General features: G+C 40.7%; 1 protein-coding gene across 1 annotated transcript in view; it reads right to left on the bottom strand.

Annotated features, from left to right (window-relative positions):
- Nucleotides 1–476: 476 nt before the first annotated feature.
- Nucleotides 477–26,952, bottom strand: part of LOC134792292 (xaa-Pro aminopeptidase 1) — a 50,670-nt gene continuing 24,194 nt past the window's right edge. The window contains exons 2-12 of the mRNA XM_063763563.1: nt 10,005–10,234; nt 7,871–8,077; nt 6,798–7,014; nt 6,099–6,267; nt 5,467–5,565; nt 3,479–3,740; nt 2,952–3,156; nt 2,429–2,662; nt 1,969–2,040; nt 1,074–1,228; nt 477–698 (exon numbers count right to left, since the gene is read on the bottom strand). Coding sequence (XP_063619633.1) covers nt 477–698; nt 1,074–1,228; nt 1,969–2,040; nt 2,429–2,662; nt 2,952–3,156; nt 3,479–3,740; nt 5,467–5,565; nt 6,099–6,267; nt 6,798–7,014; nt 7,871–8,077; nt 10,005–10,234 — 2,072 coding nt within the window. The remainder of the gene's footprint in view (nt 699–1,073; nt 1,229–1,968; nt 2,041–2,428; nt 2,663–2,951; nt 3,157–3,478; nt 3,741–5,466; nt 5,566–6,098; nt 6,268–6,797; nt 7,015–7,870; nt 8,078–10,004; nt 10,235–26,952) is intronic.

Here is a 26,952-nt window from a genome sequence, read left to right as displayed (position 1 = left end):
TCCCTCTCCCTTTCCAAAAAAATAATTAATATGAAATATAATTTAATGAAAAATCTATGAAAAAAAGATGGCCACCAATATTTGTACAGTACACTTCGTAATCTTGGGGCACGGTAGTGCTTCCGCCAAGACAAATGCTTATTCGGTTTCCGCCATTACCAATTTTATGGTGAAAGGATCGAGAATCATGTTTGCTAGCAAAACTATTAGAACAAATTTTACTACCATAATTTATTTTATAGTTCATTTTTTATAGCATTAGAAAGAATTTCGCAGAAGTAATCATCAGGGGTTTTGTATAGGTACGGAATATCTAATAAATATTTTTTTAGGATTGTATATACCATTAACTACGTTATTTGCTGAATAAAAATTTATTAATAAATATTCTCGAACAGCATGCTAACTTTACTTCTTGCACTGTAAAATCGGTTTCAAGCCTCATACTTCTGATTTCTAATCTTAAAGACAGATGCTTATAAAATTATACTAACAACACAAACAACCCCCCCTATGACAAGAGAAAGCCCGGGCTTTCTTATCGCAGCGCTGGTTTTACACTTGGTCTGTTTAGAGGGCAGGGGGTAGGGGACGGTCTTGTTCATCATCCAGTAGTAGACGTCGGTGAGGCCCTGCGCCTTCAGCTCGGGACCGACCACGTCGCGGATCCGCTTGTTGTAGTTGTTCAACCAGGTTAGCTGGACAAATGGACACATTGCTTAAAAACCAAAATTTATTAAAAAGAACTTTTAATTTTTGAGGTTCATCTTTAAATGTTAGCTCCATTTAAGAGTAATCTTCATGAATGGAGAAAAGTGCTTAAAGGATGACTCGTCACTAGACCGGGCCGTTCCCGGGCAGAGGCGTCCGACATGTCATTTTCTATGACGGCTGATCGGTGATCGACCCTGGCCCTGTCTAGCGTGAGTCAACCTTAATGTAGAGTTAGTGCTGAGATACTGGACTTTTTTTTCGGTGGTCTCACGGCATTTGCATATCGCACCGTTCAGTAAAATAAATATTCAAAGATAATATTTTTTTCATAGAATCATATGAAACAGCCTTGTACTAACCTCATACTCTGTGAGCATGGACATCTCGATAAGGTTCCGCTCGAACGGCACCAAAGTAGCCTCAGTGAAGTACAAGTATTCGTTGGACTTGGCTCCCACTTCCAGTATGTTCCCCAGACAGATCCCGAACTTGCCCGGCTCGTACCATGCGGGCTCTGGAAACATTCAATACAAGGTTTATTTATTTAAACTATTGCCCAAATTGACAGAAACGGCTCACTTAGGAGGGAAATATACTCGTACTGGAAGTTGGCACGTGATCGTCCATACAAAAGGAGAAAACGTTTTTCCACTTTTAAATATTTTCCATTCTCCATGATTTTTTTAGTAAGTTACACAATGAAAACAGAAAAACTAGGTTTATAGGTTTTCCTTTTTTAAAAATTTGCAGTACATTTTTTTTTTCATAAAAAGCAATACTTATAAACGTGGGATATAATTATGCTGAAGCGATCGACATCAAAATCAAAGTGATATGTTAAGATTTAGTTAGTGGAAAAAGTTTTCTCCCGAAATGGAAATTGTATGAAAAAAGTTACTTTTGTCAGTAGCTACACTTCCCTCTTAAGGCATTCATTTAGGTAAGTATCTAAGAATTAAATAAATAACTGTAGTGGACGTACACAGTTGAAGATTAGTATGTAATCAGCGGGCTCAGCACGGTTCCATTTTTATCGACTATCACTATGCGCGTCCCTTTCGCACTTACATACTTGTTAGAACGTGACAGGCATGGTGACAAGGGATAAAAACGCGACCGTGCTAAGCCGCCAGGTCACGTTGCAGTTTTGACAGCCGCTCTGCATATTTCACGCAAAATAGGCATTGTGCCTTGGCTTAGCTGTCGATTTGCTGAAAATGCCCAGGATAAGTAACTAACTAAGTATATACTAACCGACAGTGATAAAGTATCCTTCCGCCAATGTGTACAGGTTCTTGTCTTGTCTATAGTCGATGACCACGGGGTCTGTAATAAAACAAAATTAACAATATTAAATGTTAAAAATAGTATAATAATATAAGTTCAAAAACTTTAACCCGACTATCGAAATATCGCGCTAAAAAATGTATGAAAGAAAAAATAAAATATTCTCATCTGAAATAAAATTGTCATGCAGATGACTTCTTATAATTAACGCCCCGTTCCGGGGTTCGCTCTACTTTTTTACCCCACTTGGGCGCCTGGCATTGGAGCGCACGCAGCGGGCCTCGTACGTCGGTCTTCGCCCGACATTTTTGTTAAGTGGGCACCCGGAATTAGAGCGCGCGTAACCCGCCCTGTACGTCGGTCATCGCCCGATTTTTCGACATGAGAACGTCCCACTTCATTAAAGCATCAAACTAGCTCAGCCTACCTTCTTTTCGATGATTGGCTGCACCAACGCCGTAGCCCGTGGGCCGCAGGTAGTCCTGCCTTGCGGCCCACAGCGGCGCGCGCGCGACGGGGTCGGCGTGCGCGGCCGGCAGCGCCGACGGCGGCTGCAGGGTTGATAGAGCCGCGAGCGACCGGAGAACTGTTGTATAGGCGCGCCGCTCGCTGAGGTTGGGGTGGCCGTAGTGGAGCGTGCGGGTCACTAAGGTTGTGCCCTCTGGAAATAAAACAAAGTCTTAAGAGTTATAATTTGGGCAGTGGACTATTGTGAACGTTGGACTTGGTGTTGGCGTAGGTACAACATCAAAAGCCGGGACAAAAAAACAATTTTAAAGTACAGTCGCCTGCAACACAACGAAGGCTGCAAAACTATCTGACACGATCTTATTTGTAGAGCCATAAGACCGTGTCAAATATTTTTGCGGCCTTCGAAGAGTAACAATTATTGCAGGTGACTGTACCTATTTTAATATAATAATAGAGACAGTTAATAATAGTGTTGTTACCTATGTACTGTCCGCCGGACTGTATCACAAGCGTAGTATTGCTGAACACCTGTCTGTTCGACTGCAACGTGGCGCGGTAGTCAGGGTCGGCGCCGCTCGCGCCGAACGCCACGCGCGTCCGCATCGCCGGCCCCACGTAGTTGGCCTGCGTGGCACGAGTTACGTCCACTTTCATGGCTACGGAGATCTCGGACTGGCCCTTTACCTTTAAAAATAAAGGATAGTTGAGCATAAATGACCCAAGCCAGTGCAGTAAGAAGTAAGCAAAACGTGACACCCTGGTGTCACCTCTATTGCTCGTGAGGTAGGTAAGTTCAAAGACGCCATGAACTGGGAGTGTAACCAGCACTCGAACGTCTATGATATCTTGAGAAATTGACATTTTGTGAAGTGGAACTGGTAATAAAGATCACATTGGAAAGGACAGAATACTGTTTTGTAAAGCCGCTTCTGTATTTTGTAAAATTTTGAGCATACTTGCATACCATAAAGGCAAGAGAATGATGTCGAATTATGTGAAACCGTACCATTCCCTGCAGATAACTGATCAGCGTGCACATCGCAACAGCATCTCTCAAATGCGCCTTCCTCATACACTTCACTTCGGCGTTCGTCTTCTGTGCCTTCAGGTATATAATTGGCGACAGCACGTAGAAGCCACGCGCCCGCGGCACGCTCTGGGCTATGGCGGCCGAGGCGCCTTTCTGGAACGTTCCTCCGGAGGGAATGAGGACCTTGGCGTCTGTGATGCGGCGGAGGTCCGTGTAGATCATGGAGTAGTCTTTTATGCTGAAAATACATTATGCTTCAGTTCGTTACATAATAGTTAATATCTGGGAAACCGAGTTTTGCTCGGAAAACGTATAAAAACTCAAAAATGCGCGTTTCCCCACAGATAAGACCTAGCTAGATCGATTTTTCGCCCCCGAAAACCCCCATATAGCAAATTTCATCGGAATCGTTAGAGCCGTTTCCGAGATCCCCGAAATATATATCCATATAAATAAATAAATATATAAGAATTGCTCGTTTAAAGGTACAAGGGGGCATGCAAAGTTGTTGTTTAACTTGTCGTGTTAATATTTAATATTGATACCCAAGCAAGCAAAAGCTTCCAAGTGAAAATTTTATTTTTATTTTTCAGTGAAGCACGAGTTTATAAGCTTACAGACAAATAAGAAGTCTTGGCTGTGAAATTGGACTTTACAACAAAATCGCTTAATCACAAATCACAACGCAGAAGTTGCACAAAACTTCGGTTAAAAACATTCACATAATTAACATTCATTTCAGTAAATACTTAGCAGACACGGTGCGGTGCAGTTTTTGGCACATGAAGGACATGAAACATTTAGCGTATAAATATATTGGATTACGACGACGATTATTATTATCATCGACACGTTTTTCGAGCTCAACCATGGAACATACATTGTGCAATGTACATCAGCCGCTCCATTATAATATTGGACGGTATAACATTGAGATAACATATATATTCCATCGAATTTAGCCGGCCACAGATATAAAGCACGTTATAGTGTTACGAACTTCGTATGGCAGCCGTTTCTTACACACTCGTTCACTGTCCAATATGAATCCCAGGCGTACGTCCTGAGTAATGGTAAGAAGAGGTTAATTTAATACTTTTCGGGATCAAATTTTCGCATCACAATTTCAATTGAAATTATTGAGTAAATCGGATCTTATTGGTAGAGACCAGTAATCAAATCCGTTACATTTCAACGTCAACCCAGGAAAGGAAACCGGAGGCATCGCATCAACATTTCAGCTTCTTAAGAGTTTTAAGTTATTAACAGACATCGTAAATTTTATAGCATTTTCGGCGCAGCGGAGCGGAGTGGTGTTAACGGAATTGGTAAAAGCAATTTCAACCCTAATGGTTAATTAGCGTTAAGGTGGTTCGACTAGGTTACTCAAAGCTTATACCTCGCTAGATGGCGCCACTTTCGCAAACGTTAATATTAACCTTAATTTACCATTTCAGTTGGAATTATCTATACCAATTCCGTTAACACCACTCCGCTGCACCAAAAATGCTATAAAATTTACGATGTCTCTCTCAATGATTGCTAAATAAATAATATTGCTGACACCGACTTCTCTGCCTTAAGTTTGACTCACGCTAGTCCGGGCCGGGCCGGAGCTTCCGATGCTTCGTTCTTCTATGGAAAGCACCACGTGATCACCGATCAGCCGTCATAGAAAATGACATGTCGGACGCCTCGGCCCGGTCTAGCATGAGTCATCCTTTAAGAAAAACCAGAATAAATAAACTTACTGTCTTGGGTGAGACTTGAACTCACGGCCTCTGGCCCTGGCTCTGGTATCCAAAGGCCGTGACGTGAGTTTAAGTATCACCCAAGACAGTAATTTTTCCACTTTTAAATTTATTCTAAGCTTAATAGTATCGTTCGCAGACGTGTCTGCTTGTTAAAAATTAAAACCAGAATATACAACAAGAGTCCAACAAATAACAGGTGAAGAGACAAACCTGGTACAGTTGTTGTTATGAACCGGGCAGTTGTAGACCGCCAGCGCCTCGCGCACCGGCATGGACAGTTTGCCCTGCGGCACGTACACCTTCAGGTCCCTGGCGATGGAGAAAAAAAAAAGAATTAAAAAAAAATCTTTATTTTCAGGCAACTATTGCCTTCGAAACCCCTCGTTCAATTATGCCTCGATTAAAAACGTTAAGTACTAGAGTTAGATCAACAAAAGTCTGCAGAGATTTTGATAGCCCACGCAGTGCAAGTGTTATTTTGAACGTCAAACTTCTATGAAATTATATGACGTATAAATAACACTTGCACTGTGTGGGCTATCAAAATCGCTGCAGACTTTTCTTGGTCTAACTTCTAGCAAAGAGAATTTGGTATTATAGCAAGGTAAATTCTCTTTGGTTTAGCAACAAAAATAACCGGGCCCTTGGCATTGGCACAATGTGTCAATGTCGATGGAGTAGGTAGATGTCAATGCCATTTGCAGTGACACAAGCTACTTTTACTAGCCAAGTTGCGCTCTTGAGACTAATTATTTTCAATCCCGATACATCAAACATATCGCGGACGAACATTGTTACTGCCAAGAGTGCCAAAGTCGTTGCAAAGTTAGTAGTGAACGTACCTCGTGCTGACAACGACGAAGGCCTTCAGCAGTGGTGCGTAGGGCAAGTCTCTTCCACGTACGTTCAACAGCCAAGCTACCTCGTCGAGAGCGGTCACCACCATCGCGTCGGCTCCGAGCACGCGGAGCTCGTTGCGCACGAACGATACTTTATCTCGCCAACTGAGGCCTGAAGAAAAAAAAGGTAAGTTAAACAAACAAGCTGGGCTGGCAGGACTAGCCCACCCCCTATCACGCAAAGTAGGCGCAAGACGTGGAGTTGCGGAAAATCGCCCGAACTACAATACAATACAAGTTAACAAACAATTTTATGACATGGTATTAGATTCCGACCACGGTAAACCGCTCACAAAGTTTTACATGAAGTTGGCACTGCCAAAAGTCGATGCAAACTTTTAGCGTGTTCGGAGTCTAGGTAATTGGTATAAACCTTCTGGAAAATTTCACAGGAAAAGAAAGAAGGAAAGTTTTCATTTAGGTAATGGAAAGTTTCGTTTTCCATTCATAAATGTGAGAAGCTTTCGGTTTTTGCCTCCAACCCCCGCCCACCTGGGGGAACATACACCTGCCGCGTGTGTGGACGAGGGATCCTCTCCCGCATAGGGCTATACAGCCACGAACGCAAGTATCGTTACCAGGATGCTGCTTAAAACATCTGACACAGATGAAAAGGCCTATATTATTATTAATATAGTAAACCTGTGCAATCGCTCTGATGCAAGCTAGCCACGATCCTCGAAGGCTCAGGCCTCCGTCGCTCCGGCTCCGTTTCCTCGTTCCACAGCTGGTCTAGCAACGTCGGCACGTGGACCAGAGATATGCCGCTTGGTTGCAAGCCCGTGGCTAAAGCTGACCACTCGGTTATGGAGACGAGGCGCGCGTCGGCGCCGACGCGACCGGTGTGGCCGATGCGGGTCTGTAAAGTAAGATTGGTGTAAATTTCCAGTAGATAGGTTGACCAGAAAAGTGGCCACGAGTGAGATATTGTACAAGAAGGCTGGATTCGTTCTGAGGCCCGTGAGGTTTAATTCTCACCAGTGTGAATTTTAGGTATTTTGTGGTGAGTTCCACTTGAAAAATCAAGCACTTTATCCATACAAATACTTTGGCCGAAGTGTGTCAAGTTCCAGCGGTTCCGCGGCCGGCTCTGACGCGTGAGTCGCGTTACCCATCGCAGACATAATGTGCTCAAATTTCAAGTCATATTTTATAATATACACGGTGTCCTTTTCAAATTTCAAGTCATATTTTATAATATACACGGTGTCCTTTTCAGTATAAAACAAGGTCCAATAGAGGACCTTAAGAGCGACGGATTTAACCCCCAAGTATGTATGTTCAGCCAATATTAATAAATAGTTTCGGAACGTTTGAATGAAACCATTATTACCAGTTTTATTTTATGCTATATAGCACTTAGTTGCCTGATAATATAGTGTGATTTCACAGCCCTTATCAACTGACTATTTAGCACATGACATTAGGGAAAGTAAAACAATAAAGTCTGACATGGGGTGGCCATGGCTCGAGCGCAACCGTGACCCATTTAAATTGGCAATCAAGATTTAGCGCGACCCTTTTCCGGATACTAAACGATGGGGTTAAACGTCACCCATCATAACAATTTAGTGCAGTAGAGATAGTCGCGCTTTTATCGGGTTTAACAAAGTTGTGAGTGTGAGACTGGCGCCTGACATGATAGACAATAAAACGTGCAGGCCCAGTACAATTTAATATATTTTATGATCCATGGTCTTCGGGAAGAGACTCACCGCAATCCACTCAGCGATACTAGGCTGGCCGGAGTCATCAGCATCTATGACCAGCCACGAGCAGGACAGCGAAGCTCTTGCTCTTCCCACATCACCACTTGACACCCAGACTGCCGCCTCGCCTTGTGCAAGGACTACGGCCGTGCCTGCTCCGTCCCATCCGCTGATGTATTGAAGGCGTCGCTCGTCCGCTGGCGGTTCCTCGCTCTGTAGAACATTAGAGAGTAGGGTAATTCGCTAGTAACTGGCCACCCCAAACCAAAAATGTAGTAACTGGCCGCCCTAAACTAAAAATGAATTCTATTCACCTATAAACAGAATTAATTTTAGTATAAGGTTTCAATAACTGGCCAGCTTTCAATAACTGGCCACCTTATACTAAAATGAATTCTATTTATATATGAACAAAGACGGAATCACTTCAGAGCTTCTGAGAGCGGGTGGAACACCGGTACTTAAAGTCCTCCAGAAGCTCTTTAATTCCGTCTTGTCCGAGGGCATAACGCCTGAAACATGGAATAGAGGCGAGGTGGTGCTGTTCTTCAAAAAAGGTGATAACAACCTATTGAAGAACTACAGACCCATCACGCTTCTGAGCCATGTCTATAAGCTGTTTTCAAGGGTCATCACGAACCGTCTCGAACACAGACTTGATGACTTCCAGCCTCCCGAACAAGCCGGTTTCCGAAAAGGCTATAGTACCATAGACCACATCCATACGCTGCGGCAAGTTATACAGAAGACCGAAGAGTATAACTTGCCATTATGCTTAGCGTTTGTGGACTATGAGAAAGCCTTCGATTCGGTGGAAACATGGGCGGTGCTTGAGTCTCTTCAGCGATGCCATATTGACTATCGGTACATCGAAGTGTTGAAGTGTTTGTATAGTAACGCCACCATGTCGGTCCGAGTACAGGAGCAGAGCACGAGGGCGATTCCATTACGAAGAGGCGTAAGGCAGGGAGACGTTATCTCTCCGAAACTGTTTACTGCCGTAATGGAAGACGCCTTCAAGCTCCTGGAATGGGAAGGACTTGGCATCAACATCAACGGCGAATACATCACTCACCTTCGGTTTGCCGACGATATTGTAGTCATGGCAAAGTCGATGGAGGAACTCAGCATGATGCTCGATGACCTCAACCGAGTTTCACAACGGGTGGGCTTGAAAATGAACATGGACAAGACGAAACTTATGTCAAATGCCAATGTTGTGCCCATCCCAGTCTCTGTTGGGAACTCGGTACTCGAAGTTGTTGACTCGTACATCTACCTAGGACAAGTAGTCCAATTAGGTAGGTCCAACTTCGAGAAAGAGGTCAACCGCCGAATCCAACTCGGTTGGGCAGCGTTCGGGAAACTACGTAATGTCTTTTCGTCCGACATACCTCAGTGCCTCAAGACGAAAGTCTTTAATCAATGTGTGTTACCAGTGATGACTTACGGCTCCGAAACGTGGTCTTTCACTATCGGCCTCATCTCAAAACTTAAAGTCGCTCAACGAGCTATGGAGAGGGCTATGCTCGGAGTTTCTCTACGTGATCGAATCAGAAATGAGGAGATCCGTAGACGAACTAAAGTCACCGACATAGCCCACCGGATTAGCAAGCTGAAGTGGCAATGGGCAGGCCACATTGCACGCAGAGAAGATGGCCGATGGGGTCGAAAAGTGCTCGAGTGGAGACCACGGACTAGCAAGCGCAGCGTAGGACGTCCACCCACAAGATGGACAGACGATCTTGTTAAGGTCGCCGGAAGACGCTGGATGCGGGTCGCTTCCAACCGGCACGTATGGAGGTCCAAGGGGGAGGCCTATGTTCAGCAGTGGACGTCTCATGGCTGAGATGATGATGAATAGAATTCATTTTTGGTTTGGGGTGGCCAGTTACTGGCGAATTACCCTATGAAACTGACTTCAAACTTGGGGCTTTTATGCCGCCGTTAGATTAACTTGGAATTGATGGAATAGTGAGCATGGAATCAGAATTAGAGAAAAAAAATAGGCAGAAGAAAAAAATGTTCCCGAGGGTTCCGTACGTTTTGGTATCAGACAGACGGACAGTAGAGTCTTAGTAATAGGGTCCCGTTTTTACCCTTTGGGTACGGAACCCTAAAAATTAAAAACAACACGTACCAAATGCTCATCGCTGTAGAATACCAGGAACGCATCAAAGAAGTTGCTCATTTGAGTATACATTGTATCCCTCATGGCTCTCCTCAACCGCTGCAGCGGGCTCGTGCTGACGTCATCAGGGCACGTGATGGAGGGTTGCTGGCTCTCGGTAGGGGCGGGGGGTAGGGTGGGTAGCGTTGGCGCGAGGGTCGTGGTCGTCACGTTGGGGGTACGGAGCGCGCCGTGACATGCTGGAAAATAAATAAATATCAAAAACCGGCCAAGTGCGAGTCTAACTCGCGCACGAAGGTTTCCTTACCATTACGCAAAAAACGGCAAAAAATCACGTTTGGTGTATTAAATGCCCCAATTAAATATTTATTATATTCTGTTTTTAGTATTTGTTGTTATAGCGGCAACATTAGATAGATTATATTATAGTAAAAATACACAATTATAGCGTAAGACCAAGAAACGTCTGCAGGTGCAAGTGTTATTTATACGTCATAATCGTTGCAGACTTGTTGACATAAATAGCGAATGAGCGTATCAAAAGCTCTCTCAGTTCATGCAGCGTTCGAACGCGGCCTGAGCCTGTGTTTATTATTGCTTTTTCCCGTCGTCCTTTTTTTACTAACCGCCTTCGGCCCTATTTGTAAACACCAAGCGTTTACACAAACAATATGACAATACATGGGGGTCTCGCTTCGAATACGCGACATTGCCGTCCCCCTCATTAATTCTATAAAAGCCCCTCAAGAAGGAGAAAGCGGCTAGCGACAGCGGCGTTCCTGGCGCGGGAATCTACCAGGGCAACATAAAATAAGCGGAGCGCGTCAAGACGAAAGCTCCTCTAAAGCTCGCGCGAGCGACAAGGATAACAACGGGCGCGACTTTCCCTCTCGTTCTCGCGCTGGGTGATCCTTTTTTTTGCTCCCCTTGCGTTAGGGGCGTAGCCGCGTCAATCTGCGGATAATTTCAAAACACATTGGGCTTTCTTCTGAGTTTTAGTCAATGTATACTTGTATAGGTAGCTACAGATGATATCCTTGCCATAACAAAATAAAATAAAATTTTATTACAATCATAAATATTCCTTCACCAATCAAATGCAATGGGATGAAAGTTCATTGCCCGATGAGGTACCCAAGGGATGTGAATTCTATTGGAATGACGTCAACAAGTAGCAGGACTTCAGAGGCTGTAAGGAGTCCTTTCTTCCTTACATCGTAAGTTTAGTAAGGGGCAATCCTCCCACGCGCCTTGAAACCATCGAGGTGACGTCGGCACACACTAAGGCAACATAAAATAAAAGATACCATTTTGGAATTTTAACAAAGGATATTTTCTCACATGCCATTGTCGCATTTATTTGTCAATATCATTATGTAAAGACCCACGTATATGACATAAAAATGCATACATAAATGATAAATAAAGTAACATGTAACTTTATATTAAAAACACCCTATAATAAACAAAAATAAATATTTAAAAAATAAAACAAAAGAAATCTGTGGGGCCCTCAGATCCGACGGTATTCCCAAAGGGACGAAATATCCTGCGAGTTACCAAGGCATCATATTAATATAAGAGGCTGTTAGTCCTGCCTCAAGGATACTCAAGGATACGGCCAACGACCGCCGACCGCCCCTTCGACATTGCAATACACGCACAATACAATAAAAACACAAAGGCCGTATGTGCATTTCAAATTGGTGCGGAGATAGGACGTTACGAAAGTTACAATGCAATGCACGCGCAATACAATAAAAATACAAAAGCCGTATATCGATATGTAACTGGTGAGGAGATAGGACGTTTTGAAAGTGAGTCATGAGAGTGAGACGGAGAATGTAGCAAATACGCGAGAGAGATAAATTATGTGACAGCGACCGCTGATAACACACAAGTGCATAATGCAAGTATATTTGCATTTATACGCTTGCAGCTGCCTTATTCATTACTTATTTTTTATTATATCAATTATGTATCTACATAAAATACATTATACAGGACGGGTTTAATTTTTGCACAACACGCATACATATTGAATATAGTACCTAGTCCTAATGATGCTAAGTAAGATATAAATATTAACAAAACTACAAACCATTTCTTTTATTTATTCTATTTTACACGATCGTGCTCTACCACCGAACTCTACCAAGTATTCTCTACATCGTGTTTTTATTGAATTCCGTTAACTTCGGGGTATAGTTAAGTACGTTTATAAGAACTAAATGGCATAGTTAATTTAAAAAAAAAAAAATTTGTTTTCTTTTTTGTTTAAAAAGTAATTAAATGTAGCATATAGCGTTGTTGTAACACGGGCATTACATTTAACTCAACCAAACAATTGAAATCTGTGACATATCAATGTCATTTCGTACATCAATCGACCGAGATTGTACTTAAGTTTAGTAGCAAATGTATGAACTCATTCTAAACACTAATCAATATGTAAGCCGGCCCTAAGGCAAGTGTACACGCTTGTAGAGGCCTTATAGGAAAAAAATAAATTATGGATTATCTCCGAAATGGACTTAATTAGAACATCGGTGTCTTTGAGAAAGTTACTTGATTTAAGCTCAGGAATGCACCCTTGAAATTAACGGAAATCAAAAAAAACACGGTGTATAGTCTACCTACATATATACTCTATCTATACCTACGAATGATTATGAAGAAGAAATAGATAGGAAGGGTATGTTTCCTATTTAGAACCATTCAAAATAAATAATACCTACCAATTATATATATTATGTATATATATGTAAAAAAATTAGAGTAAAAGAAACTAGATAATGTAAATTATGCACTTAACTCCTCGCTTATGTACCTATGTTCTAGCTCTTCACCGTTGCATCCTTAATTATACGAAAATCTTCCTCATCCTCACACATTCTCACGAGCTTACACGCGCGTTACATTTCTCAAGGGGTCGTCCAGAAATCATGGGATCATATTTTTGCCTCCTACTAGGCCTACTATGGCGGATGATTGAAAATTTGAAACTATACGTAATATCTTCTCTGACCCCCCCTCCCCCATCGTGATCATTCGTGATATTTTTCTTACCCCCTAAACGATCACATGATTTCTGGACGATCCCCTACAACTACATTTAGTTTTTTCGAGCTTACACGCCTACTAAATCGCTAGTCTGAAACCATCCTAAAGAGGCCCACTGATTAACAGTCCGCCCGACGGTATCGGCCTGCCAGTTGCTCGGAACTGTCAAAATTTTGTTCTAACTGACAAGCCGATACCGTCCGGCGCACTGTTAATCAGTGGGCCCCTTTAGGATTAGACGCTCTACATTGTGACATTAGTAAGGTACAGTAAGCTACAAAAGTGCACGGACATTATGAATTTAATTCATTCATAAAGTGGTCATGCACATCACAGGGGTCATGAAATGATCCCTTAACCTCCAAAGGCCCATCAAACAAGATAAGTTAGCAGAGGAATTCATAATTCATAATAATTATATTCTAAGGTGCAGAGGGACAATTTCGACTGCGGGATAATTTCAACTAATCGAAATATCTTCCATGTTTTACATTATTAACTAGAGTGCTATATATGGCCAGATAGCGAAAAAGATGTGTTGTGGTTGTGTGTGTTTGTGTTGTTGTAGCTGGGGAGCCGATGCCGCGATGATGCTAAATGTGTAGTTACTCGAGCGTCGTACAAATTGATTAAAATCGAAATATTAGATGATAAGAAGAAAAAAAAGTCATATAAAGTTTTTTTTCCAGCGTGCAGGAAAGTGAACATTTTTTTTTTTAATTTCGGGAGGTTGGTGGTACAAATAATTATCAGATTTAGTCATAGCACAATTATAGCGTTAATTTGGACTAATATGACCAAATCCATAATCTGCTTAACAATTTGTTGAACCCCCCACTAACCAATGGCTCAACATAGACGGCTAAAAGGGGTAAAGGTAGACTACACGGGGTAGCAAGATATCACACATATTTAATCTGGCGCGCTCGAGTAACTACAAAAATCCCCTCTTGGGCTCCCCTACTATTGTGTGTGACTCTAGTTAATAGGTAATGTAAAACATGGAAGATACTTATTTCGATTAGTTGAAACTATCCCGCAGTCCAAATTGCCCCCTGCACCTTACTATAAATAAATGAATAATTAATATTTATACATTAATCTATAAATATTTACTATTGTAACCAATAGAATAGTGTAAGAAATAATAATGTCAAAATTAGTCAAATACTTTTGTTGAAATCGAACAAAACAAAGCAAATGCAACTTAGTTAATTGCAAAGAGACGCGGAGATTTTAGTCCTTAGGGTAAAGGTTTAGAGGGAAACATTATACATATTTCGACATGGTAAGTTTTTGTAGGTAAGTACCTACTGTAGGCATAAGTAGGTACTTAGATACCTACTTTTCTTCCTAATGAAAGTATTTATAGTACCTAACACTAGTGTTTTGTACAAATAACCACCACTAATAGTACATTACTACAGAGGCCGGGACGAAAGGGGTTGCCGGCCGAAGACATATAGACATATAGGATAGGTCTGAGCGCGGGCAACCCCATTTCCCGCCGAGGTATGTATAGTGCTTTTCTCAAACATGCAATGAAATAAATAAAATAAAAAAATCCACGAAACCAAAGTTTTATTTATAGAAAAAACTAAAAGTAAAGTACATCCAAAATATAACCAACACGTACCTATATCATTATCACGCGTATGTTTTACACGAGTCGTGTATTTTTACTACCCGTATATTTTCATGTATCTTTGATTTTTTCGCCTTGTATCCGTCTGACTGTCGTTTTCGTCACATAAGTTTACATAGTCTTTCATGTTGATATCATGTTTCACATACATCGTTGCTTTATGCACGGAGTAAATAAGTATAATTTCCACAGTGTTGACGAATTTGTAGTTACATCCATTTAAAATATGCCACAAAACTGTTTCTAATAAACTGTAAGCCATTTTTCTTAGTTTCTCAAATAATAAAATTGCCATAAGCAACTATATTACTTCGTCTTTGACTTGGCGGCAGAGGCAGCAAGATATTAAAATCAATTCTGCTTACGCTGCCAATTCCAACGCCTACGATTACAATTAATATTAATTTCATTATTTCGTCGGAACTCATATTAAAGTCAAAAAATCAACAACGCACCATACCTAAATCAAATAAAACAGAATGAATATTTTTCAACTTTACCTCCATAACAATTTAAAAAATATAACTACGCGTGTTTGAGTAGACCTTTTTACCGCTAACGTTTAGATGAAATATTTTAAATGTTTTTATTTGTGTAGTTAAATTTATAATTTAAAATTATAGAATGTATTATTTATTAAGTTCATGTTGATTTTATACAAATAAAACTGCAAATTATAGCAAACATTGGTTTTTGTTTTTTTTTATAGGCGTAGTGGCAGAGTGTCATTACGAACATAAAGCAAATACTGCCTCAATTTTTTTTTAATGGATGAATGCCACGATGCTGTGTCACAAATATCTGTGAAATGAAAATTAAAAAAGAGGACTTTGCCGGCCTAGGCCTGCAAGATGTGTATGAAATTCCATTAACGACCTTTTGTCCTAGCCGCACCTGAAACGTCATACTTCGCAGCCTATTATAAGGAACATAACATCAATATTTCATTGCATGTTTGAGAAAAAACTATAAAAGCTGCGGGCCGGCGAAAGTCGAAGCTTTTCGTCGAGCTTACGATCCAAAATGGCGGCGTTACACGAATAGGTACGATCGTACTTTCGTTTTGTAACTTTCCCGACTTTGCCACCAGGATCACATGACCTACAGGAACCCGCATTACAAGATCCCTTAGCTTTACAAAGGGATGAACAGTAGAACAACAAAGTTAATAAAACCTTTTGTATCTTCGGCCTTAATATATTTTCAATAAAGATTATAATTAGCGTAAGAACATCAATGCGTAAACTAAGCTACACTGTATTCCCTTTATCTAAAATTGAGTTGTAACATATCGACGTCCCTTTCAGTCTCACGCGTTTTAGATTGTTGCAACAAAACATTGGAGTCTCTTTCACGCACTTTTACATCATTAGTAAGATAAACTTAACTTTTTACTACAAAACTGTACCTATGCGATTTTTACACTTAACTTGTAGGTTAAAATTGATTCTTAATTAGTATTTTTTTAACAGATCCTTTAAATATCTTATTATTCGGATTACCTAGGATCCTAGATTTTTACAACCTCAAATGAAATAACACAAAGTCACAAAGACTAAAATCAACCAAAACGATGGGTAAATAAAAAAAAGTGCGTGTGCGTGTGAACAATGGTTTGCCCCCTTTTTCTACCAGGACATTATGAGCCGTGCGGAGGTTTCGGGGACAAACAATGCGGGGGTTACATTGTAGGCGGGACGGGAAGTCACGGGATGCGTCACTAAAAATAAAGACCGGCCAAGTGCGAGTCGGACTCGCGTTCCAAGTCCCAGGGGTTCCGTACATTACTCAATATTTAACAATGTATTTTTTATGTGGAACGTGAATGAAATGTCTTTAAAAAACTCGTAGGGGTCGGATCAAAAACTAAGTAATTAAGTCCGACTCACGCTTGACTGCACATTTTTAATAGGTTTTCCTGTCGTCTATAGGTAAAGAACTATTTTGTGTATTTTTTCCAAAATTTTAGACCTAGTAGTTTCGGAGATAAAGGTGGGGGAATGGTCAGACAGACAGACAGACAGACGCACGAGTGATCTTATGAGGGTTCCGTTTTTCCCTTTTGAGGTATGGAACCCTAAAAATGTAGAAGTATTGTATACCTTTAAAGATATGTAATTTAATTTGGCGGGAGCTTTCACGTTTCTTTACGATGTGTAGAGGTTGACCAAACTAACTCTGCATGGCATTTGCAATGTGTGGCAATGTCATCATTAATATCAAATTTCTATGAAAATATGACATTTATAATGACACTGTCACACTTTGTTTGAAGTAGATGCAAAGTTAGCTTAGATGGACTCTATTTATCAAGGTAATGTGTTTGGGGTTTTACAGGTAGATAAGTATATATAGAAGTATTATAGTTTTATATTTTTTCTTGCTATTTAGAAGGAAACGTAGGTACGGTCAGCCAAGAAAGTGGTCTACCACTTTTCGACTCTATCATCTGATTGATAGAGTCGAAAAGTGGTAGACCACTTTCTTGGCTGACTGTACCCAACTTTCCGGCTTCTATTTGATTTATTTTTATACACGGTACCTATAGCTAAAAAATAAATGCATTCCCGTTGCCAGGGAGGTTTTGGGATTATACTGAGCAACTTTTACTATGGGACCAACCCCGAAATCGCGAAAAAAATTTACCCTCGCATAGAAAATGGACCAGCCAAAACGGGAATACAGTTAATTTTTAGCCACCCTGTATATGTTATAAAGTAGGTAGTCTTAGCTGCCCAAACCCTATTGGGAGAAATTGCCCTCCAAAGTACTGAAAAGTGACCAAATTATGCGCCATGAACAGACGCCTAGCGCCTAACATAAAAAATCGGCAACGCAAAAATCAAAACGGTCAGACACAGATAATTTCTTTCTCATTCCGTTCCCAAAATTACCGGCCGAAACCGTACTCGGCCAAACCATGATATTTGCGATTGCGAAACCGAAACTTCGGTCAGACAAAGTTTTTGGGCCAAAACCAAACCTTGGGCCGAATCAACAATATGAACATAATTTACAGTAGGTACATATGGTCCTATTTTCCCGCACTAGTGCGTAAAATAGCACTTTTCGTGCGTATGTCAAAAGTTTAAAGGGCCATATGTACTGTAAACGTTGTATGATACACGTGCGAATAGGTAATTCGCAACTCGTGTCGATTTAAAACACTCCCTTCGGTCGTGTTTTAATTTATCGCCAATCGTTTCGAATTTCCTCTTTTCCGCACTTGTATCGTAGATAACTATTTTATGCCGAAACCTAAACCCAAACCTATTTATTTACAGATGTAGTGCATAGTTATTTTTCATTTCTCATGCTCTGATAGAGGGTCATTGTTGTTCTAAAAGGTGTGCAGAAAATGATACGTTTCTGCACTAGAGCATTTTACGTTCCAAGTACGACTATATTAATTTTATTACGATAAGCAATTGAAATTTGGGTTTAAATGGATTTGTTATACAATTTCCATTCTGATATTTATCTCCCCATCCCCATTCCATAAATAACGAATACTTTTGCCTAAATTGTTAATTGAAAGTACCCCCAAGATTTACTATAAAAATGTCTACTTTCTCATGTTTAAAAAACACATGCATTTTACTTTCCTCGTATTCGAAATGAAAAGTAGAGTTTTTAACTCGGGTGAAAGGCATCATTTCAGCCAGTGTTGGCCGAAAGTTAATGCAAATTGAAAATGCTGGCCATTAACCATTATAAATTGAATCGTAAACTGTAATCGTCCGTTACGGTTTAAGGTTCAATTTACAATGGTTAATGGCCAACATTTTCAATTCGCATTAACTTTCGGCCAACACTGATTTCAGCCTCGGACTATTGGCGCTCGAACGCACTGTGTATTTTCACGGAAACGTACGAACGTGAACGTATCTTGCTATTTAAGTTAGTCTCAGTTCAAAAAGTACTAATGAAGTACGAGTAGCACGACAAATACGAACGTTTTCGAGAAAATACGAAGGAAAACAATTATGCACTACATCTGTACTTTTATGCAACATAAAAAAAAAGTTTTAGAGTCTGTGCGGAAAGAGTAGAGTCGGGGAATGTATGGGGCCCAAAAAAAGTCCACGACTCTTCTCTTTCTGAACAGACTCTAACACGTTTTGTGCCTTAAACCAAACTTCATGCGATGCTTTAAGCTCCCGCAGAAGGTGTTGCGTCATGTGACGTCAATTGTCACCAGGACTCCATCGCACTGAGGCGTTATTCGCGAGGGTAAAATCTCGTCATAGGTTACGCTACGGCATACATAAAGTGTACCTATGTGCTTTGTGTCCCGAATACTAACGAGTGCTAGTTCATCAACATCATAGTATAGAAGGTAAACCAATCTTGACGTGTCTTTTTACTGAAAAATACTTTTGAAAAATAAGTCACGGCAAATATGTAACTGTTATGAATCATACGATTATTTACATTCTTTTGCTTTCATAAGTAAATAGTTACTGACTTTTAAAAATCGTTTGTAATTAAAAGACACGGTAGGATCGCGTGCTTTTTTTCTAATGCTAAAAAAACGAATTATAATGGAATGTCATATTTATGGTATGAAATAATAAGGTGCAATTTTAGTTGTACTACAACAAAACTATTTGATCCTGTTGTTGTAATATTGGGAAGTTTTTTCACCTAAGCAGCTCGAAAAAGGGTACTTTGCTACTAAAAAACAATGAGCAAAATCGCATTTTGCTCACTGACTGAGACAAAATATCCGCAATTCGGATCGTATCCTACAAAGTTTCTTTTTACAAAAAGAAGTTGATGATTGCAGTATTAATTGATGTTCGTTAACTTCGTTATTTCCATATTATTTTACTGAAATTTAATAAATTTGTTTTTGTGTTTGATTGCGGTACTTAAACTGAATTCTTAGAATATATTAAGAAAACATAAGTGAATAAGTGATGAAGAAGGAATAAATTTTGAGGCAGCCTCTGTCACGTAGACATACACGACCATAATATCCGTGCAGGTTGTCTAATATGTTCTCACTGGTGAGGAGAAAAGATGTGTGTACTACACGAGATTAAAGTTATTTACATCTCGTGCGCTTTTGAGTACGCTCAAGATTCTAAATTAGATTATAGAATCTTTCGCTTCCACGGGACTCAAAATAAGCACTCGAAGAAATGTCAAACTTTGCTCTCTTGTTGTACAAAAAACTATTTACACCCTGTTGATAGGGATTTATCTGTATGAAGCAAACGCTAGTTTTATTTAACTCCTTAATGGGACGCAACAGAAGACTAAAACTGAGCCCATAACCTGTACCTACACGACATTTTTTTCCGTAGATTGATGTTGAAGACAAGCTACATACATATTTTTAATTAATAATCAACTCAAATGGGGGTAATTAGGAAAGTGCAAGTACCTAGTAAGACACGAAAAGCGGTTACACATTTAGGATCCTAAATTAAGTACCTAAGATGTGTAAAGCGCTTAGAAACCACCTAAAACAATATGCACTGCAGACTTTGATAGGGAGTATTACTGCAATGTTCTGCCGCCAGAGTGCAGCACTACGTTGTTTCTCTCTATCGATCGAATAGGCAAGAGTGATAGAGAGGCAGAAACCGAACTTTTGATATTCGTGTAGGTAGGCCCTCTGCTCTGATAGCGCTTGTGACGCCCTCTACGCAGAGTTTTGCGTAATATTCCCTATTTGCACCACAACTACACTTTGCGTCTGTATGGATGTCTTCACATTGGATGCGTATCCTTACACCACTCCGGTGTAGGACATCACTTTATTTATACACATACAGTCATACATGCAACAACCTGTCTCTTTCACACACCTAAGCAGCGTGCACCGTAGCAGTGTGAAGCGTATGAGGTTAATGCGACTATGCTTGTGTTATAATAACAGCAAAATCCTTAACTGACGATAGACCTTATTATCATTGTACTAAGGTATACCAACTCTCTGTTTAACTGTGTGGGTACGTAGAACCCACGTAACCCGTTCAAAGCATCCGGTCTCCACGTACCAGGAGCACCTAACTTGCAGAAGGTGGACGAACGGCGAACTAAGTAATAGGTGGCTAGTCGCCGTGAGAAGATATCTATACGCACACTTGCATCGTTGCAAGTGTGTGTTTACGTTTATACTGATATAGATATAACTAAACTACTAGTAAGAGTAGTTTTACCTGTGTAACTCATGTGTAACTACACAATAGTAAATTACATAAATCAATAAAAATATGACAAATTTACATAACAGCAGAACACAAAGGTTTTGACGAACGTCATGGCGTTAGCCGCGAGAACTGAAGACCGGTCCGGATCGGGTCTCAGACTATTTTAGACGGTCTGGTAATTTTTTCATTGAGTTATTTCAGTTTAAAGCAAAGTTTTTCTCAAGAATTCCCCATTTTGAAAATACATACATAGAAAGAAAAGAGGTACAGTCAAAGAATTTAATTTTCGACACATTTCGTACCTTGTCACAAGTCACAAGTGACAATCAATATGAAATGAAAGTCGCGAGAGTTGTAACTGTGACAAAATTGTACAAAATTGGTCGGAAATTAAATTCTTTGACTGTACGAGTCAATTAAACGTCAAATGTAAAAACAATATCTATACAATACATGATTTGCCTTATTACAATGGAATAAGATACCAAATTGTATGACATCGACCGCATTGTAATTTAGGTCAACTGTAAATTGGTCGAAGGTAACGGTTACAATTTCCCAATCACACCTACCAAAGACCATTTTACCATGATCTACTAAATCATAGAAACTGTACAAACAGCAACACTCCTGACTGTACATCGTTGGACCTTATTACAAAAGGCATAAGGTCCACCGATGTACAGTTAACAGTGTGGCCGATGGTAAAGTTTTTCTGCGACGCTGCACGAAGGGCTCGGAATAGAGAGTTCCTTTTATGTTGTGTGTGTAAATAACTGCATTGCCTCGCGGTGCTGCGGCCCTGGTGCAGCGGGCGGCGTTGACGCATGTCACTGCGTCATGGCCGTGTGCCGCCTGTGTAAATATGTAAACAGATAAACATTAATTTACTACACAACTACACTAGGCTTAGCTGGTGTGTGCAGGCAGACATGTTGTCATTATGTCATTAATTACACTTTATGTGTAGATGTAGTGTAGGTATAATTTTAGATTTAGAAACACATGGATACACATATTACACATACACCTGACACATGCGTCGCGTACACATAAGCCACGTGTCAGAAAAGGGTTGCACATGTGGGCTACGGGTACCAGAGCCGCATGGGGGTCGCGGAGGTCGAATGTCACATATGCTTCGAGTGTGTGATCCCCTTGCGTAGGTCAGGGGTGCGTGCGCGCTGCGCGTGTGCGTGTGTATGTGTGCGTGTGTACGAAATGGTTGAGACGGATTTTTTATGGGTTAAGTCGTAGCGATTTGCTATGATACTCTTTTATGTCTGTTTTCCAACCCTTTAAGGGTTAAATTTTTAAAAGGCGCAAATTTTTAAATTTTTTTGTGTTAAATTGTGGCTATTGTGTTAAATTTTCATGCATATTAGTCAAAGTCAAAAGTCAAAGTCAAAAATACTTTATTCATGTAGGCCTAGTAACAAGCACTTATGAACGTTTTACATAATAATAATTATATTGACTCGACGATCATTGTTCCGATAATCGTATCAGCGAACGCTCTCATAGCGAAGAGTCTCGACCAACACCTAGAGAGACTCTCGCTGGGTGGTTGGATCAAGGGTCAGATGCAGAAGGCGGTAATTTTGGACACGGCGCGTATAGTACGTCGGTTCCTCACTCTGCGGCCCTGACCACCGGCAACTTGGGCCCTGCCCCGCTGCCGGCGGCACCCTAGGTTAGGTTTTTTATAATGTGTTTATATGTGTTTTTTATTGTTTTGTAAGTGTTTTTATATTTTACTTTTATATTCATATTATAAATAACCTAACTTAAGACAAAAAATAAATAAAGATTATATTATCGTAAGCTAATTATCAGAGCAATTTATTGAAGTTAATATTATTCCATAGTAATATTTGTTTATTATACAGATCAAATTGAATACTAAGAATTTCACAAAAAGATCGTCAAACATAAAAAATTGTATAAAAAATACTAGTCTAGAATGTTTCTAGAATAAAATCTAAATGTCAATAACAAATGTCACTAAAACATAACAAAGAAGTACATACATTGAATTATCCATTTCGAGTCACAATTAATCCCACGTTGTTTTATCACTCATGTGATGGTCTTGTGTGGTTGTGGTATAATAAGCTTTAGAAATAAGTTTACGCTTTACGTAATTCTTAAATTTATATATTGATAATTCAGTACCATATTACTGGAAGTTTATTATAAAATCTTACACAATTACCCATGAATGATTTTTTAATTTTATGGAGCCGTGTGAAGGGCACTGCGAGCTTATGTTTATTTCTAGTATTAATATTATGAATGTCACAGTTTTTCCTAAAATTAACAATATTTTTATGTACATACAGAATATTCTCATAAATACATATATTGACAGTGCACTGTCTCGAGTCGAGTCTCTATGGTTCAATTAATATATTGCTCGAATAGCCCGCCTCTGCAGAACAAAAATGGTATTTATCTCTGAAGCACCACCCCACAGTAAAATACCATATGACATAATGCTATGGAAGTAACTAAAATATACTAATCGAGCTGTTTTCACATCAGTTAACTGACGGATTTTGCTCAATGCAAAAGCTGCAGAACTCAGTCTATTCGAAAGAGTAGCAATATCGGGACCCCACTGAAGTTTAGAATCTAAAGTTATACCAAGAAAAACTGTACTATCAACTAATTCAAATTCCTCATCCCTCACAATGGCACTTGTTTGCACATGCCTTACGTTACTACTAGTGACAAACTGAATACATTTAGTATTTTTCTCATTTAACAATAAATTATTAACATTGAACCAATTTACTGCCTTTGAAATAGCATCGTTTACATCATTGTAAGCTTGTTGCTGTCGTTTGACTTTGACAATAAGTGAGGTGTCGTCTGCAAACAATACTATATCATGGTGGGTCTTTACAAGGAATGGCAAGTCATTTATTATGCATATTCACATAAACAAATAAATATTAATATTGTCAAGTCCGCTAACAATAGCATCTCGTGGTTAGAAGATTTTGCTTCAATTTTGGACCAACTGTGATTGATGATCGATCGATACCTATCTAATGAGCTGAATATGAAAATATTATTTTTTCATCGCCCATTCAAAAATGGGCTTTTTTCCCTGCTAGGAGAGATCAAAGTGGCAATTTTCTGTTCTAGACTTCTAGGACACGACGATTTTATTTCTTTTTTGCATACAATTTTTTTAGCTTAAATAATACTTTGGAACATAATCATTTCCTCATAGGTGATGTGAAAAGCAGTTATGTGTCACATGGTTGCAAAATTATTTCCACTTTGGGCGTTAACACTTGAATCCGTCGCTACGGTTGGGATTCAGTTGTAGAAAACCCTTCGCTTCGTTCAGGATTCAATATACGCCCTCGCCGTAAATACACATGTCATTTTGCTCCCTTGTGACACAATCTAATTTCCGTAACTCTATCCAATTACGTAGGTCGTAGAGTATATTAAACGCTTAAAATCCGTATTACATACAAAAGAGAAAACGTCTTTCCACTTCTAAATATTTTCCGTTCTCCATAATTTTTTAGTATGTTGAATGAAAAACTAGGTTTATAGGTTTTCCATTTTTCAAAATTTGCAATACAAAAAAAATTGGCCTCATATCAAGAAAAAAATTTCATACTATCTACTCATCATCATCATCTCAGCCATAAGACGTCCACTGCTGAACATAGGCCTCCCCCTTGGACCTCCATACGTGCCGGTTGGAAGCGACCCGCATCCAGCGTCTTCCGGCGACCTTAACAAGATCGTCTGTCCATCTTGTGGGTGGACGTCCTACGCTGCGCTTGCTAGTCCGTGGTCTCCACTCGAGCACTTTTCGACCCCATCGGCCATCTTCTCTGCGTGCAATGTGGTCTGCCCATTGCCACTTCAGCTTGCTAATCCGGTGGGCTATGTCGGTGACTTTAGTTCGTCTACGGATCTCCTCATTTCTGATTCGATCACGTAGAGAAACTCCGAGCATAGCCCTCTCCATAGCTCGTTGAGCGACTTTGAGTTTTGAGATGAGGCCGATAGTGAAAGACCACGTTTCGGAACCGTAAGTCATCACTGGTAACACACATTGATTAAAGACTTTCGTCTTGAGGCACTGAGGTATGTCGGACGAAAAGACATTACGTAGTTTCCCGAACGCTGCCCAACCGAGTTGGATTCGGCGGTTGACCTCTTTCTCGAAGTTGGACCTACCTAATTGGACTACTTGTCCTAGGTAGATGTACGAGTCAACAACTTCGAGTACCGAGTTCCCAACAGAGACTGGGATGGGCACAACATTGGTATTTGACATAAGTTTCGTCTTGTCCATGTTCATTTTCAAGCCCACCCGTTGTGAAACTCGGTTGAGGTCATCGAGCAGCATGCTGAGTTCCTCCATCGACTTTGCCATGACTACGATATCGTCGGCAAACCGAAGGTGAGTGATGTATTCGCCGTTGATGTTGATGCCAAGTCCTTCCCATTCCAGGAGCTTGAAGGCGTCTTCCATTACGGCAGTAAACAGTTTCGGAGAGATAACGTCTCCCTGCCTTACGCCTCTTCGCAATGGAATCGCCCTCGTGCTCTGCTCCTGTACTCGGACCGACATGGTGGCGTTACTATACAAACACTTGAACACTTCGATGTACCGATAGTCAATATGGCATCGCTGAAGAGACTCAAGCACCGCCCATGTTTCCACCGAATCGAAGGCTTTCTCATAGTCCACAAACGCTAAGCATAATGGCAAGTTATACTCTTCGGTCTTCTGTATAACTTGCCGCAGCGTATGGATGTGGTCTATGGTACTATAGCCTTTTCGGAAACCGGCTTGTTCGGGAGGCTGGAAGTCATCAAGTCTGTGTTCGAGACGGTTCGTGATGACCCTTGAAAACAGCTTATAGACATGGCTCAGAAGCGTGATGGGTCTGTAGTTCTTCAATAGGTTGTTATCACCTTTTTTGAAGAACAGCACCACCTCGCCTCTATTCCATGTTTCAGGCGTTATGCCCTCGGACAAGACGGAATTAAAGAGCTTCTGGAGGACTTTAAGTACCGGTGTTCCACCCGCTCTCAGAAGCTCTGAAGTGATTCCGTCTTTGCCCGGCGCCTTGTTGTTCTTAAGCTGCTTCAGGGCCATCCTAATCTCGTACAGACTGATGTCCGGGATATCTTCGGTATAATGTCGGGACAGCTTGGCTCTTGGATCTCCTACCAAGCTGTCAACGGGCTTTGCGATCGAAGTGTATAACTGTCCATAGAACCTCTCGATCTCACCTAAAACCTCCGCTTTGCTCGACGCTATGCTGCCATCTTCCCGTTTCAGCTTTGTCAGCTGGCTTTGCCCAATAGACTTGTCCTTTGCGAACACTTTGGAGCCTTGGTTTCGCTCAATAGTCTCTTTAATACGGTTAGTATTAAAGAGACGTAGATCATGTCGCAAGGACTTAGATATACGTCTATTGAGCTGTCTATATGACTCCGCGTCATCGGGAGACTGCAACTGTAGCGAGCGTCGTTCAGCCATGAGGTTTAAGGTTTGCTCGGTCAATTTCTGAGGTCTATCTTTACGGCGGGGTCTAAAAAACTTAGACCCTACTGTGTGGACAGTTTCCACTAGCCCGTCGTTGATTTCGTCCACTGAAGCCAAGTTCTCTAGGCAAGCAAAGCGGTTAGAGAGCTCGAGTTGAAAGCTTTCGGGGTTTTGAACATGGGCTCGAGTAGGTCGGAGCGTAGACTTCATCAGGCTGGACCTTTCAAGTTTAATATTGATATTTAGTGTGCCTCTTACGATTCGGTGATCACTACCGGTCTTTACCCTGTTCATCACAGAGACATCACTGAATATCCGTTTCTTGTCGGTCATGATGAAGTCTATCTCGTTTCTCGTGGAACCGTCAGGACTCATCCAGGTCCATTTCCTGTGAGGCGGCTTCTGGAAGAAAGAGTTCATCATGAAGAGTTCCTCTCTCTCCAGAAAGTCGGCCAGCCTCTGACCCCTAGGGTTCCGTTGCCCATACCCAAATTGCCCCACTCTCAACTCATCCCCGCTTCTCTTGCCCAACTTTGCGTTGAAGTCCCCCAT

The sequence above is a fragment of the Cydia splendana genome, chromosome 7, assembly GCF_910591565.1.
Source record: "Cydia splendana chromosome 7, ilCydSple1.2, whole genome shotgun sequence".
NCBI lineage: Eukaryota > Metazoa > Arthropoda > Insecta > Lepidoptera > Tortricidae > Cydia > Cydia splendana.
The sequence above is the reverse complement of the archived record's forward strand: the minus strand, read 5'-3'. Positions and strand labels throughout refer to the sequence as shown.